Source organism: Trachemys scripta, chromosome 1 (genome assembly GCF_013100865.1).
Source record: "Trachemys scripta elegans isolate TJP31775 chromosome 1, CAS_Tse_1.0, whole genome shotgun sequence".
NCBI lineage: Eukaryota > Metazoa > Chordata > Testudines > Emydidae > Trachemys > Trachemys scripta.
Window position 1 is genome coordinate 341,148,372 of NC_048298.1, and position 17,541 is coordinate 341,165,912.

The following is a 17,541-nucleotide window of genomic DNA, read 5'->3' on the forward strand; positions in this document are numbered from 1 at the left end:
GGCCAGACAAACAGCCAACTTCACCCCGATTGACCAGTTTCTTACAGTGATTGCAGGAGATGTGGGTTTTGGGGAGGGATCTGAATGAGAAAAGAGGGTAATGGCTTTGCAGACCAGCACAGGAGATGCATGTCATAAGTAGGGGGTTGAGTGGGGAAAACAGGCAAATATAGAGACAATCCTGGCAATTAAGCTGCAGGTGATAAGCACAGCAGTTGAAACAGTTTCACTTTTCACTTCTCCCAGGCAGTCATTTCTCCTTCCAAAACAACTTGAAGATAAGCAAGATTAACCCGAGTGCACAGTTCAAAGTCTGGACTACAGCACAATGTGCAATGCAGCTTCTTTAACCAATTCCCAGTGGCATTCTCACTCCCCCCCCCTTCTCTTCTGCTAGATTTTACTCTCATAGATCTGCATAAGTATCATCGCTGTGTTTTGCAATTTCCATTCTCTCTCTCCAGTCACACAAGCACAGGTCAGGTAAATTCCAGCAGAACAGAGATGGAATTGGATAAGTACTTGGTGTGGGGGGGTTGCTTTGAGATTTAAGCGAACTGCTCAGGTTTGTGGATATGATAGTGGAGAATGGAGGGAGAGAATTGCTTTGAGTTGTGAGCGCATTAGAGAGAGGTGCTAGTTCCGAAGAGAAAACATTTTGGGTTGTTTGTTTGCAGATGCAGATTCCTGATTTTTTCTGCTCCAGGAGTCAGCTCAGGTAATGTCTGAGGAGGAAGTGGACTATCGTCTGCCGGAAACCCTGGAAAATCTGAGGCAGAAGGGGTCTGGGAGTTCAAGTTCACACTGAATACAATCAAGGTAGAAGGTGATTATAACCAGCTTTCTGGGACATATTGGAAACAGCAAAGCCTATGGATGTCATCAATGGGATGATCAACTACTATAGGAAAGACTATGATCAGAAGATAGTCATGGAGGTGCTGAGAGCCATCAAGCTGTGGGATCTGTCGGAGAGACACATCGATGCAGCAAAGGCTGGTAAGAATCTACCAGTGGAGAGGATAGTGGCTGTCTTCAGTGTTGGTCGAACTATTCTGTGTTTGAAGGAGGAAGGGAAGGTTAATTCTCTGAACGAGGTGTTGGCTATTTCAGACCTGACCAAGCTGATCATGACTCTCTTTCACAAGCCAGCAAGGGCATGGGTCAAATTCACAAGTCTTGAGTCAAGATTTCTTTATGGTGTCCAGAACGTCTTGATGAGTGAACGTAGAGAACTCCAGGAATGCAGTTAGGCTGTTGATTGGTGGGTGCCGGTGAAGTGACTATTTGAGAAAGCTTCCCAGGTGTGCATGACCTTTTCAGTGCATTAGGATGATAACTTTTTGTGGTGCTTGGTGCTGGATTCTGTTGCAGGTTGTAGGTCATCAGGCCTGATGAAGCAATTTACCACCTTTGATAGCTCCTTGGGGCAGGATTTGGCAACTTCAGTGGAGGCTAAGAGGTTTCACTTGGCCTGTAATACAGCCTCAGCTAACGCTTGGAGGAATTTGTTGTGTTTCATCCTTTCTGACTCAACCTTTGTTTTCTGCCATTGCTGCTTGAATTTCTGCCCCTCTCCCTTCATCTAACACAGCCTGTCATAACTATAAAGGGAAAGGTAACAGCTGTCCTGTGTACAGTACTATAAAATCCCTCCTGGCCAGAGACTCCAAAATCCTTTTCCCTGTAAAGGGTTAAGAAGCTCAGGTAACCTGGCTGGCATCTGACCTAAAGGACCAATAAGGGGACAAGATACTTTCAAATCTTGGGGCGGGGGGAAGGTTTTTGTTTGTGTTCTTTGGGAGTGTGTTCGTTCTCGGGACTGAGAGGGACCAGACATCAATCCAGGTTCTCCACATCTTTCTAAACAAGTCTCTCCTATTTCAAACTTGTAAGTAAATAGCCAGGCAAGGCGTGTTAGTTTTCCTTTGTTTTTCTCAACTTGTAAATGTACCTTTTACTAGAGTGTTTATCTTTGTTTGCTGTACTTTGAACCTGAGACTAGAGGGGAGTCCTCTGAGCTCTTTAAGTTTGATTACCCTGTAAGGTTAATTTCCATACTGATTTTACAGAAATGATTTTTACTTTTTTTCTTTAATTAAAAGCTTTCTTTTTAGAACCTGATTGATTTTTCCTTGTTTTAAGATCCAAGGGGTTTGGATCTTGATTCACCAGGAGTTGGTGGGAGGAAGGAGGGGGGATGATTAATTTCTCCCTGTTGTAGATCCCAGGGGGGTTGGAACTGTATTCACCAGGAGTTGGTGGGAGGAAGGAGGGGAATGGTTAATTTCTCCTTGTTTTAAAATCCAAGGGGTTTGGATCTGTATTCACCAGGGAATTGGTGAAGGTTTTTCAAGGCTTCCCAGAGAGGGAAAAATTGAAATGGTTGCAGCGGAACCAGAGCTAAGCTGGTAGTTAAGCTTAGAAGTTTTCATGCAGGCCCCTACATTTGTACCCTAAAGTTCAAAGTGGGGATCCAGCCTTGACATGGTGGTAGAGCGGTAGGATCATTTTAAACCCAAAAGCCAGTGAGATTTTTTTTTTCCTTCTAGCTGCTTGGAAAGCCGAGCTGGAGGTAGATAGATGCATATCTTATCTCTCCTTGCCTGAAGGCAGAGGTGTTAAGTTTTTTTAACAAGGTCCTTTGTTAAGAGAAGGGTTCAATGGGCAAACAAAAGTAAAGGGAATTTACAAGCTGAATTGTTTTTTTTTTTCTTTTTACATCCTCGGGAGTAGCTAGTTAGAAAGTCTCTGTTAACTCAGCAGCAGCCATAGCTGAGAGCTTCTCCGTTTCAGTCAACTGCAGAGGGGGTGACCCAGCACAAGAAAACAGGAAAATGACTACAAAAGAAGAAAAAGCCAAAGAGGAGGCCCACAAGAGAGCTATGGAGCTGAAAGAAAAAGAGATAGAGCTGAGAGACAGAGAAGAGAAAGCCAAAGAGGAGGCCCACAAGAGAGCTATGGAGCTGAAAGAAAGAGAAGAAACTATAGCCCCCCACAAAAAATCTAGATGTAGCAGTTGGTTGTTTACTTTACCGCTGTGTTCTCATCCCAGGAGCACACACATACCTAAAATACCACCATACTGAAATGGCCCCAGGGCAACAGATTAGGTAAACTGCATGGCTGTTCCCTCATAAAAATGGAGGATTTCATGGGAGATGAACTCCAGGTCATTTTGGCCCTGGGAGTGGTGAAGGAATCACACAGTGAGTGGAGAAGCCCCATGGTACTAGTTCTGATACAGGATAACACAACCCATTTCTGCACTCATTTCTGAAAGATCAAAACAGTATTGAAATTTGATTCTTATCTGATGCAGACAGTAGATGAACTATTATAACAGTTAGGAGCTGCCAGATATATATCCACTTTTGAGTTCACAAAGGGATACTGGCAAATACCTTTGATGCCAGAATCCTGACAGAAGAAAGAATTTCCCATGCCTTTTGGCTTGTCAATTCAATATCACGTCATTTGGTCGCCATAGGGTGGCAGTGATTTAGAGGCTAATGGACTGGATATTACAACTGCACGGGAAGAATGCAATGGTACGCTGCTACCATCAATTGAAAATGGTTTTTGATCCCATATCTTGTGGCAACATTCTCAAACAGAGCAGATGGCAGTACATTACACACAGAAAAAAAAGCCATCATCAATTTCTAGGCTGAACAGTCTGCAAGACTCAGTTTGCCCTGACAATCTGAGCCCCTAGTTTTGGTGAATCATTTCTTCATTCCCGAGGGAGGTTCTCAGGCTAAAGTTCTCCAGGGTCCAATTTCTGCTCTTTCCGCTGCTCATGGATCCGAGGGAATTGTCTGGAAGTCCTGCCCAACCGGAGAGTCTGCTGGGACTGTACAGGGAAATCATAAAGATCGCTGTCCAGGACGCCGAGTGTGAGACATGAGATTCATACACGTTCTCAGGGCTCTGCTTTGCTGTCTCAGTAAAAAGATTTCCTCTCTCTGCTGAGCGGGATTTTGGTGAGTTGCCTGTTTCTGCATTAGAGCTAGTGCTAAGGGCTCAGGAATGGTTCAGGGTTCAGTGAGGAAAGCAGGATCAGGACCAGACAAGCAGGCAGGCAACAGATAAAGAGATCGGAAAACAGGTTGGGAGCCCTAAGGGGCAGAGTGGCAGGAGTAAGGGAAGCAGTAAGTCCAGGCCTGGGGAATTCAGATCCCTGGGACAATACTTGGAATGCTAAAATCTGAGTAAATGAAGGTGTCAGTTTGGGAAATAAGCAATTCATTTAAAAAAGAGTAAAAAGTTAAATCTGCAGAGACTGGAGGGAATTAAGCAGTTAAAAGTTGTAAAAATGTTTTAAAAAGTGTTATAGAAGAAAATTCTTGGTTTCTTTGTAGCCATTCTAAAGAGAAAACACAAAACTTGCAGGAACAGCTTGATGGAGCAGTCAACAATTGGACACATTTACAATATATTCTCCAGAATGGTGTTAAAAGAATCTTAACCGAGTCCAAAGAGGAGAAGCAATGCTTCCGGTGGTGGCCCAGATGATGGACAATTTTACAATTGTCAGGGCTCTCAGTGTTACTGTGGATTATTATGGCTATTGGCCTATTATTACGTAGACTAGTTCTGCAATGTGTACTGCGGAGATTAAGGAGGGCACAGATCCATAAAGCACAACTGCTAATTGTAACACAAAGCGATGTAGGTCCTCCAACACAGTTTAACTGATAACCCAGACCCAACCTTCTCAGGCCCATTGCTATGGGAAGTCTGGAACTCTAATTTGGAAACTTGCAGTATGCCTGTATGAAGGACGGTGCAGGACATCATACTGCACAGGGGGTAGTGGGGCAAATGGAGCACCACCTTCATACCTGTCTCTTTCAGTAAATGTGCCACCATATGCCCTATGCTTTTCCCAGGACACCTGGGCAGGAGGGTCCCAGAAGAAAAGAGAAAAAAAAATCAGGTGGAGTGTTAGAAGTGCTAATGACTATGTAAAAAGCAACAGAGGGTCCTGTGGCACTTTTAAGACTAACAGAAGTATTGGGAGCATAGGCTTTCGTGGGTAAGAACCTCACTTGCATCTGAAGAAGTGAGGTTCTTACCCACGAAAGCTTATGCTCCCAATACTTCTGTTAGTCTTAAGGGTGCGACAAGACCCTCTGTTGTTTTTTACAGATTCAGACTAACACGGCTACCCCTCTGGTAAGTGACTATGTAAGATTCAGGCTTGTATCTTCACCCGAGATTGAATTTTGGGTCTTGTTTGCCCAATTGATTTTTGATATTCTTATATCTGTATAATCTTATATCTTATGCCGATGCATGTGACAAAGAACAAAGACACAGTGTGTGTTGTTTCTGCCTGGCCAGATGGATTTGTTAATATAATGGAACAGATAAGATAATTATGCCTACCAAGGAAGGGGGAAGGTCGGGACACTGGGAAACAAGGCTCTATGGCATCAGAGCTGGAAAAGGGGGATACAGGTAAAGGCTCTGTGGCATCAGAGCTGAGAAGGGACACTGGGAAACAAGGTTCTGCAGTGTCAGATTTATGGTACACGTGCTTGCTGGACACTAACCTGAATACGAATCACATTGCCTGCACTTGGGACTTCTGTTTTTCTGCTTTCTGTCTGTGTGAAAAGAATCAGGTGAGAGGGTGAAGGGAAAGCCCTCTAATGCCTGGGGTCTGCTGCTTGTACTTGGGTGGCTTAGGTAAGCTCTCAGGTAGCTCACTTTTGGTGTGTGGCGCTATCTGCTGTTGTTTTGGGTGATAACAGGGCCTGGAGAGGCTGAATCACCCGTAAAGTGGTGTGGAAAAGGGCCAGCTCTACTGGGTGATTAGATTCCCATGGCCCCCAGACTACACCCCGGGGATGACAGCCCATCACACTCATATGCTCCAGAGCCCAAATTAGGCCCCCAGGCACCTGGTATGCAAGCACCCCAGAGAGACTGTCAACCAAACAAAAGATGCAGATATAGCAGTTGTGTCTTTCCTTTACCACTGTGTTCTCACCCCAGCAGAGCACACCTATTTAAAATACCCCCACACGTAAATGGCTAAGTGCAACACATCAGGCAAACTCCATGGCTGCATCCCCCATAAAATATGGGATACCTTATGAGATGAACTCCAGGTCATTTTGTCCTTGGGAGTGAAGGAATCAAAGAGTGAGCAGAGAAACCCATGGTACTAGTTCTGACGCAGGATAGAAAAAAACATTTCTGCATTGATTTTGGAAAGATCAACACAGTATTGAAATTTCATGCTTATTGATGCAGAGAGTTGAAGACCTATTAGAACAGTTCAGAGCTGATTATATATATATATACACTTCAGACCTCACAAAGTGATACTGGCAAGGACCTTTTATGTCAGAATCCTGAGAGAAGAAAGCCTTTTCCATGCCCTTCGACTTGCATCATTTCAATATCATGTCATTTGGCCTCCATTGGGTGACAATGAATTTCAGAGGCTAATGGATTTGATATTACAACTGCCTGGGCGCTATGCTGCTAGATCAATTGAAAATGGGTTTCAGAAATGTTTGCAAAACTCAGTTTGCCCTGAAAATGTGAGCCCCTTTTATTAGCGAATTATTTCTTCCATCCCATGTCATCCCATTCTTCCATGTCTAGTTGAGAGCCGGTATCAAGCAGAGTTCCGCAAGGATCAGTCCTGGGGCTGGTTTTGTTCAATACCTTCATTAATGGTCTGGAGGATGGCATGGACTGCACCCTGAGCAAGTATGCAGATGACACTAAACTGGGAGGAGTGGTAGATACGCTGGAGGGTAGGGATAGCATACAGAGGGACCTAGACAAATTAGAGGATTGGGCCAAAAGAAATCTGATGAGGTTCAACAAGGCAAAGTGCAGAATTCTGCTCTTAGGACAGAAGAATCCCATGCACTGCTACAGACTAGGGACCGAATGGCTAGGTAGCAGTTCTGCAGAAAAGGACCGAGGGGTTACAGTGGATGAGAAGCTGGATATGAGTCGACAGTGCACCCTTGTTGCAAAGAAGGCTAATGGCATTTTGGGCTATATAAGTAGGGGCAATGCCAGCAGATGGAGGGACATGATCATTCCCCTCTATTCGACATTGGTGAGGCCTCATCTGGAGTACTGTGTCCAATTTTGGGCCCCACACTACAAGAAGAATGTGGAAAAATTGGAAAGAGTCCAGCGGAGTGCAACAAAAATGATTAAGGGCTGGAGCACATGACTTATGAGGAGAGGCTGATGGGACTGGGATTGTTTAGTTTGCAGAAGAGAAGAATGAGGGGGGATTTGATAGGTGCTTTCAACTACCTGAAAGGGGGTTCCAAAGAGGATGGAGCTAGACTGTTCTCAGTGGTAGCAGATGACAGAAGAAGGAGTAATGGTCTCAAGTTGCAGTGGGGGATGTTTAGGTTGGATATTAGGAAAAACTTTTTCACTAGGAGGGTGTTGAAGCACTGGAATGGTTAGATAGGAAGTAGTGGAATCTCCTTCCTTAGAGGTTTTTAAGGCCCGGCTTGACAAAGCCCTGGCTGGGATGATTTAGTTGGGGATTGGTCCTGCTTTGAGCAGGGGGTTGGACTGGATGACCTTCTGAGGTCCCTTCCAACCCTGATATTCTAGGATTCGAGCTGTAGTTCTCCGGTGTCTATTTTTCACTCTTCCCTGTGGCCAGGGAGCCGAGATAACTGTCTGGGAGTCCGGGTTAACCTGAGAGTCTGCAGGCAATGTAAAAGGGGATCATAAACCTTACTGTCCAGCACGATGAGCATCAGACATGAGAAATGCATATGCTGATTCGCAACGCTCTGCCTTCCTGTCACCATAAGGAGATTTCCTCTCTCTGATGAGAAGGATTTCAGTGAGTTGCCTGTTTCTGCATTAAAGTTAGTGCTAACGGCTCAGGAAGGGTTCAATGGTGCAATTAAACACAGTGATTTACCAAGTAAAATTGGAACTGCAAATGAATTGGAAATAGTTTAGACTTTGTCCTTCTATCTGTCTCAGGACCTTCCTTTTTGGGGTTTTGTGGATTTTTCTCTGGTTCACTCAAGTTTTCCAATTCAGCAATTTCACTGCCCTGTGCAGCCAAGGCCTTTGCAGTGAGGATCTCTGTTATCAGAGGGTTCACAACAAGAATGGGCCACACACTGGCCAGATTCTGCTCTCACAATCTTTCTTCAGTGGGTCACTCCAAATTGACACTGGCCTCCCTGAAAGCAAAATCAGGGCCCACGTTTTTTGGAATCCCCATCTTTCATGGCAGGGCTCAGAATGCCCCATAAACTGGGAATTTCCTTCAGACTTTCATCACTTTAACAGAATAGGCCCTCTGTAGGAGGAACAGAAGCCATAATTTTGTAGCTCAGAGCTGAAAGTTAAACAGATTAAAGGGTGAAATATTGTCCCCAATGAGATCACCATAAATCCACATGTAGGGACTTAAATAAATGGCCTGAATTACACCAGCCATGAGCCTCCAGTGACTTCAACTTAAGTCATCCTGTGGCCTTTAACGATAGTTGAGCTCATTTGACCCAAAGAAGAACTGACAGGAGAATTGCTGAAATCTCAAACCCACAGGCTTAGAGGTTCAAAACAATTAGAATTACAATTCTTTTGTAAGGCATGGGGAGGGATCTGCTCTCTCTGTTCCCTGGCATCTCTGGCTCTGGAGAGGATGAGAAGAACCAAAAGGCAGTAAAAAGAAAAGCATATTTCTGGTTTAGAGAAAACCAGTTGGGGTTGGAAATCTCACTGGGGGAGTTCCAGGAATGCACAGTGTGTGTGTGTGTGCTGCGGGGAGGGGCAGGGATGTGCAGTATCCAGATCACAGTGGCATGGAGTCCGGATGTTGGATGAAACAGAGAATGCATATCCCACCTAATGCACAGATCAGAGAGGCATAACGAGACCTCCTAGGGTAGGGGGTGTCTCAGACTGTAACGGGATGTGGACCACACTGTAGAAGATTGTCTCTGACACCATCCCACATCCCAACCATCCCTCCTCCCATAAGCAACCCCACTACAGTGTCGAGGTGACATCAGCAATTGCCAAGATGGAAAAGCAGCTTCAGGAAGGGGTGTCTGGGTTTCAAAGGGGCTGCAATACCTTAAAGCTTTGTTTTGATTTGAGGAAGAGTTACTAGCGCTGGCGCCTTTTAGTCTCCACGTCCTCTCTGCCTCCCGCCAAGTCTGTCCCTCTCTCCTTCCCTGCACAGCCTGAGCTGTTGCTGGGGTTCCTTTCAGCCATCGAACGGCTGTTCAGGCTGATCTCCCCCTTTTCCCTGGTGCAGGCAGACACTGAGTTTAAGCTCGTCTGAGGAGGTGTTTCTGTTGTGGGGTCTGGCACCTGGTTTTGGTCCTGGATGAGGTGTATCATGGTGCGGCAGGGCTGAAAGTTCGGTGGTGGGGGGGCGGAACCTACATGAACAAGTAGCCAGCACTGGGGGTTCTGGGGTCTGGATCGGAGTGTACATGGGCAGATGAGGGGCACTGAGGGTTATGGAAGCAGGGAGGGACCTTCCTTGGCCCAGAGTGTGTTTGGGGTGGCGGGATTGTCAGAACTTTGTCCTGCCAAACCACAGAAGTGCAGCCTGGGTGTCACAACCTTTACTCAATGTTGTTTCCAGTGGTTGTTGTTGAATGTTTATTATGTAAATTCACCGGTGAAATGTCTGATGTTTGCTCATCAGTTGATTCAATTCCCTATTATACAATGAGCCCCCTGTTCGTAGTCTTCTTCCCCATCCCAGGCTGCCCTGATTCCAACAGCACGCTGGTCGCCAGTGTCTTCTCCATGGTCCTCAATCATCCCTGGCTCGCACAACCGCCAAGCATCCTCACACTCCCCACAGCTCTTCCTCTGCAGGGGTGAGGTGCCTCCCGTCACACCTGCTCCCTTGGCTGCAGGGCAATCAGTGACTGTGTCTCACTGGTGAGAAATCTCATGAGTGGTAAATGCCAAGACAGTCACCTGGGCAGCTTCTCTTGTTACACCCATACACACCGCAGGATGCTTCAAGGACTGCTACACAGGAACAACTTGGAAGCTGCGAAGCGTGCACATTCTATAATAAGAGCAGCAACTCTTGGAAATATGGGGTCTAGATAAGTACAGCCGCCATGTGTAGGAATCCCTGGTAGCAGACTGAAAGAGTGTGCCACTGGGACAGAGATGGTAAAGAACAGATGCTCTGGTATTATTTGCCAGCTGGCTCTGTTAGTCAATAATGGCAAGGGTTGTACATTTATTCCTCAGTGCAGAGATTTTATGGCTCAAGTCATTATTTTTTTCACCTAAAACGTTCATCCCTACAGTGCCTCACAGGACCCTCAGGCTCGTGAAACACACACATAGTGTAATGCTTCAGTGGCACCAAAGTCACATGAGAATTTCTCCCCTTGGGCCTAAATTCAAAATGGTCATGAATAGAAAAAAAATGCCTCCAGCTGACTCCAGAAACACGTTTGAGATTTCAAGGCCAGAAGGGACCATTGTGACCATCTTGTCTGTATAGCACAGGCTTGTAGAACATACCCCCAAAATTATTCCTAGGGCAGATCTTTTAGGGAAACATCCAACCTTAATTTAAACTTTCTCAGGGATGAAGAATCCTTCAAGACCCTTGCTAAGTTGTTCCAGTGGTTAATTACTCCCACCCTTTAATAATTTATACTTTATTTCAAGTCAGAATTTCTTTAACTTCAGCTTCCAGACATTGGATCATGTTACACCTCTGTATGCTAGGCTGAAAGGACTATTATTAAATATTCGTTCCTCATGCAGGTACTTACAGACTGTTATCAAGTCACCATTTGACAATCTTTGTTACACTAAATAGATTAAGATCTTTGAGTCTATCACTGTAAGGCAGGTTTTCTAACCTTTTTCTAATTCTTCTGATTCTTCTCTGAATCCTCTTCAGTGTATCAACATCCCTCTTTAATCCTGGACATCAGAACTGGACACAGGATTCCAGCAGCAGTTGCACCAGTGCCAAATACAGAGGTAAAATAACTGTGCTCCTGCTCCTTGAGATTCCCCTCGTTATCATCCCAGGATCTGATTGGCCGTTTTGGTCACAAGATTGCACTGGGAGCTCACGTTTAGATTATTATCCCTTCACATCCCAAAATCTTCTTCAAAATCACTGTGCTTCCCACAATAGTCCCCCATCACGTAAGGATCACCTACATTCTTTGTTCCTAGTTGTATATATGGCCATATTAAAACATGTATTTTTTACTTTGACCCAGTTTACCAAACAATCCAGAGTGCTCTGAATCAGTGACCTGTCCTCTTCCTTATTTACGATTCCCCAACTTTTGTGTCATCAGCAAACTTCATTGATATTCAGACATGAGAAGGGTTAGCAGTTGAATTTCTCTTCTCAGTTAAAACCTGTAATTTTTGTCTGCAAGAAATTGTCTCACCAAAAGACACAAGAGAAGTAACATAGGTGCAGCCTGTAGCCCTAAAAACAAAGAGCCTTGTGACCCTCATGCCCATTCCTTTGAGCACAAAGTCATAGCCTAGAACAATAACTGATTCCCTCTAGTCCTGCAATATCCTGTGACAGGGTGCCCAGTACTACACAGAAGAGTCTAGAGGACAGTGAAACATTGACTCGGTGACCGCATGGCATTGTGTTTTCTGTAGGATTCTCAATCCCACTCCTCCTGTCTGTGCTAGCACTTTGGGTAGGGTTTCACAGAGCTGTGTACCATGATGTCCAATTCCCTGTCCTGAGATCATAGTTTAATTACAACCTTTTTATATGCATGAGTAGTAAATGTTGCCATGTCACTGCTCAATCCCCTTTCTGGATTTTAAATAACTATAAAATATTTATCGTACCTATTTGTTACAAAGTGTGTAACCCCCCTCTTTGTGTTTCTCTCCCTTCATAGGCACCTTGAGCATTTCTAATTCCTATCAACACATCGACCACATCATGGCAGCTTTCAACCTATCCTCTTTTGACCCTTCAACATTCTTCCTAACAGGCATCCCTGGCCTGGAAGCTGCCCATGTCTGGATTTCCATCCCTTTCTCTATGTTCTACATTATCAGCCTATTGGGAAATTTCACAATTCTGTTTGTTGTAAGCAAAGAGGAGAGCCTGCACAAGCCAATGTACCTGCTGCTCTGCATGCTGGCGCTCACAGACATTGGCATGTCTACCTCCGTTGTGCCAAAGGCACTGTGTATATTTTGGTTCAATTTGACCAGTATTACTGTAGGTGGCTGCCTCACCCAGATGTTCTTCCTTCATGCAATTTCTGCTATGCAGTCAGCCCTCCTTGTGACAATGGCCTTCGATCGCTACATTGCCATATGTAACCCCCTGAGATATGCCACCATCCTCACCAACACACGGATAGCTAAGCTAGGTCTAGTGGGTTTGATAAGAGCTTTTCTCTTTGTTCTGCCCCTGCCTCTGTTCCTGAGCAGGCAGCCATTCTGTGCCAACCACATTATCCCAAACACATACTGCGATCACATAGCTGTTGCAAAGATTTCATGTGGGGATACCACAGTCAACAGGATGTATGCCTTGGTGGTAGGGCTTGTATGCACTGGGTTAGACCTGACGCTCATTGCCCTGTCCTACATTCTGATAATCAGGGCCCTCTTCAGAATATCCTCAAAGAAAACCCACCAGAAAGCCCTCAACACCTGCACAGCCCACATTTTTGTGATGTTGATGTTTTATCCTCCCTTCATCTTCTCTTCTCTGACACATCGGTATGGTCAGGGCATTGCTCCCCACATTCACATCATGTTGGGCAATCTCTATTTTGTTGCCCCCCCCATACTCAACCCTATCATTTATGGGGCCAAAACCAAAGAGCTTCGTGACAAAGTGTGCAAATACAGCTACAGAAGGTGATTGCCTGAGGCCACTGACTTTAAACATGCATGACAAAAGGGGGAAAGACTACCTCCCAGTTAATCAAGGGTACTCTGTCCCTGTTCAGCTTAGCTTAGCATTGTGGAAGTTGAAAGTCTGAGAAGCTCCTCAAGTCTAACATCTTATCACTCCATCACCAAGCACAGCTCTCTCTGCTGCTCACTTTCCTCTCTCGGACCATCACCTGTTCTCTTTGAGTCACCATTTCCATGACTTCTAGACTACCAGAAAATATTGCAGCTTTCTGAAACAAGGTGGCTTGCGATTAGAGCCTGTTTGAACAGGGTTCTTAATGAGGTTGATGAACTGAAGCTTTGTTTTCTGATAGCCAAAGACAAAGAACACAACTACAGTGGTGAACTTTTAAATCATATGTACAGTGATCCGGTGAACAACATTTACCTGATATTTCTACGGCCAATCCATCAGAAAGCATGGAGGATAAACCAAATGTTTCTATTGGAAAGTGCTTATACAAGAAGACTGCTGCAGGAATTGAGGATATTCTACTAGTGATTATTAGTGAAAGTTGTGAAATTGTGTTTTTGAGAACTGGACTGTATTACTCTGGATTTGAGGGGTGTTTACCCCACATTGAGGTGAAGCCAATTGCAACAAGAGGGAATACACTCAACCACTATGAGTTAATACAATAGAACACCACATAGTTCAGGATTATTTGGAAAGCAGCCTTTTAGATACAAGGTTAAAATCTAGCTGGCAGTTTCTGCTCATCAGAATGGGGGCAGTGGACAGACTAGTAAATAAGTGAGAATTGAAGAATATAAATGGATGAAAACCTTGAGTCTAGTTGCCTGTGATATTAGAAGTTTATTGTAAGTTAGGAATAGTGATGGTCCAGTGGGGTCACTATGGATTTTGTAAAAGTTATAAAAGATTAGCTACTACAGTGCAATTCAAGTCTAATTCTGACAAAAAACAGCAAGGATGAAAGGTTGTCTTTTAACAAACTCGTTCAACACAAAATATGGTGACTTTCTACCATCACTGAATGCAATTAGAAATAAATAATATAATAATGTCATTGATGTTTTTACACTACATAAGTTTTGGGCTCATTTGGGGCTATTTTAACACTATTATTCACCTGGTTTTTTGCTTTGAAACACCTGCCTGCCATCAACCGAGATACAATCAAGTACTGGGGCTTTGACTCTGAATTTCAGTGTCATCTCGTAGATTTGTTGCTAATGTGAACAAACTCCTGCTGGGGCTTGTATCTTCTTTTTTTTTTTAAATCAAATCTGTAGTAGGTATGTAATGAAAGCCTTTGTTTGTTTTTTGACATATAGACGAATGTCTGAATTAAAAAACAACAACAACAACTTTGTTTCAAGAAATAAATCGGGTGACTCTTAGGTTACTTTTTACCTTATTTGGGGGCTATAAATGCAGTAGAAATCTGGCAAACCACCTCAAGCGGAGCTGGAATCAGCACAGCAGCAGCCAGAAACACAAGGGCCAGAGAGAAGGAGCCCAGAAGGAGAGCTGGGCTTGAGGCAGAGCTGGGGAGCTGCAGCTCCAACAGACCAGAACTGGGACCTGGGTCTGCACAGATCTGCTGCACCAACGGGGAGCCAGGGATGAGCTACAGTGGGGAGCTGTGGGGCCAGAGCCAGGATAGCGGATGCCGGCCGGGCCACATGTAACACGGCAGCCGAGCACAATGAGAAGTGGGGAGAGCAAGGTGGGGCCATGGGTAGGGAGACGTCACCAGACAAGAGGGCCTTGAAGGCTGGACTGAGAAGTTTGGATATGGGATGGGCAGTTGCTGGGGAGAAGCGTCCTGTCACCTAGACCCTCAGGGCATGTGGCCACTGTTTGAACAAGTCTCACTGCAGCTCAGCCAGGGTCTGGGCAGGAGGCCTGGGATGTGTGAGGAACAGGCTGCGAACTTTTCTTACGTCCCAGGGACAACTGTTCGTGATGTTTCCATGCCCACAGAGCGGGGCTCCTCGTTACCTTGAACCTTTCCCATTTTTTTCTTATTATTTTACAGTTGCTGTTTAATAAAATATATTTGGTTTGAACTCAATGTAGTAATCAGTGGTTCAGGGAAGCATCCAATGTGAAGAGAGTACCCCAGAGTGGGGACACCCTAGTCCCAGTCCTAAGTGACCAGAATGAGACTGGTTTATCCTCCCAGTAATCCTGGGCCCAGCCATGTCACTATTACATAAGAATATAAGAACGGCCATACTGGGTCAGACCAAATCAAGCCCAGTATCCTGTCCTCTGACAGCGGCCAATGGCAGGTGCCCCAAAGGGAATGAACAGACAGGTTATCCTCAAGTGATCCATGCCCTGTCACCCAATCCCAGCATCTGGCAAACAGAGGCTAGGGACACAATCCCTGCCCATCCTGGCTAATAGCCATTGATGAACCTATATTCCATGAATCTATCTAGCTCCCTTTTAAACCCAGTTATAATATTGGCCTTCACAACACCGTCTGGCAAGGAGTTCCAGAGATTGACAATGCGTTGCATGAAAAATACTTTGTGTTTGTTTTAAACCTGCTACATATTAATTTCGTTTGGTGGCCCCTTGTTCTTGTATTATGAGAAGGAGTAAATAACACTACCTTGTTTACTTTCTCTAAACCACTCATGGTTTTATAGACCTCTACAATATCCCCCGTTAGTTGCCTCTTTTCCAAGCTGAAAAGTCCCAGTTTTATTAATCTTTCCTCATACAGAAGCTATTCTATACCCCTAATCATTTTTGTTGCCCTTTTCTGAACCTTTTCCAATTCCAATATATCTTTTTTGAGATGGGGCGACCACATCTGCAGGCAGTATTCAAGGTGGGGGCGAACCAGGGATTTATATAGAGGCAATATGATATTATCTGTCTTATTATCTATCCCTTTTTTGGTGATTCCCAATATTCTGTTCACTTTTTTGACTGCCACTGCACAGTGAGCGGATGATTTCAGAGAACTATCCACAATGACTCCAAAGTCTCTTTCTTAAGTGGTAACAGCTAATTTAGACCTCTCCATTTTATATACACCTCTACCTCGATATAACACGACCTGATATAACTCAAATTCGGATATAACGCGGTAAAGGAGCGCTCCGCGGGGGGCAGGGCTGCGCACTCCGGTGGATCAAAGCAAGTTCGATAGAACGCGGTTTCACCTATAACGTGGTAAGATTTTTTGGCTCCCAAGGGCAGCGTTCTATTGGGGTAGAGGGGTATATGTAGTTGGGAATATGTTTTCTAATGTGCTTTACTTCTATCATTTGACTCTTCCAAAAGCCTAGGAGGGGATCTTCCTCATAACCTCATTGTGACACTGCACCCCATATTCTTCAGAGTTACAGAATTAGGACGTAATTATGATACATTTTGTACAAGATGTGTCTTGTCAGGTGTCATTGGAAAACTGATGATTTGGTGAAAAGGATGATCCTATTTGTGGGCATGTATCATTTTTGTATTTGAAGTTACGAATATTGACTATGTATCTGTATTTCAAGTTCTGACCCCATCAGAGAACACCTACCTAAAAGGCCACCATACTGAAATGGCCCCAGCACAATGTATCAGGGAAACTCTGTGACTGTTCCCTTGTAAAATGTGGGATACCATGTGAGATGGACTCCAGGCCATTTTGTGCTGGGGACTGGTGAACGAATCACACAGTGAGTGGACAAATCCCATTGTCCCACTTGTGACGCAGAATAGCACAACCCTAATCTGCATCCATTTTTGAAATTTCACAGTATTAAAATTTGATGCTTTCCCGCTGCAGAGAGTTGATGAACTATTAGAACAGTTTGAGCTGCCACTTTAGACCTCATAAATGGAAACCGGCAAATACCTTTGATGCCAGAATGCTGGGAGAAGAAAGCACTTCGGCGTGCATCAATTCAAGATCACATCATTTGGCCTCCACAGGGTGGCAGTGACTTTTCAAGGGCTAATGGACTGGATATTACAACTGCATGGGGCATATGCATCATTACACTGCTCCGATTAATTGAAATGGGTTTTGGTCACGTAACTCGTGGTGGCATTCCCACACAGAGTGCATTACACACAGAAAAGAAAGTCATCCCCAATTTCTAGGCTGCACAATCAGCAAGACACTGTTTGCCCTGACAATCCGAGCTCCTGGTATTTGCGAATCATTTCTTCGCTCCCACATGAGACTCTCAAGCTGCAGTTCTCCAGGGTCTATTTTCTGCTCTGCTGACTGCTTACGGAGTCGAGGGAAGTCTGGGAGTTCTGCCAACCTGAGAGTCCACAGGGACTGTACAGGGAAATCATAAAGGTCGCTGTCCAGCACGCTGAGTGTCAGACACGTGAGATTCATACGCTGATACTGCAACAGGAAAGCAGAGCCCTGGGTAAGGAGATTTCCTCTCTGCTGAGTGGTATTTTGGTGAGTGGCTTGTTTCTGCCCTAAAGTTAGTGCTGAGGGCTGAGGCAGGGATCCAAGGTTCAAATCAAGAACCATCTGGGCAGGAATTCACCAGCACGGTGACTTGAACTGTTTTATTGTCAGAAACACCCAGAGATTTGCCTGGTATAATTGGAACGATAAATGTATTGGAAATAGATCAGACTTTTTTTTAAGATCAGTTCCTTGTGTCTTACTGTGT

The 17,541-nt window shown here is 44.7% G+C and overlaps 1 protein-coding gene across 1 annotated transcript; it reads left to right on the forward strand.

The window, feature by feature from the left end:
* Window positions 1-872: 872 nt before the first annotated feature.
* Window positions 873-12,886, forward strand: LOC117885969 (olfactory receptor 52D1-like). Its single transcript, XM_034787609.1, has 2 exons — window positions 873-1,227; window positions 11,904-12,886. Exons 1-2 carry the CDS (start codon window positions 873-875, stop codon window positions 12,884-12,886), a joined length of 1,338 nt encoding a protein of 445 aa, XP_034643500.1.
* The last annotated feature ends 4,655 nt before the right edge of the window (window positions 12,887-17,541 follow it).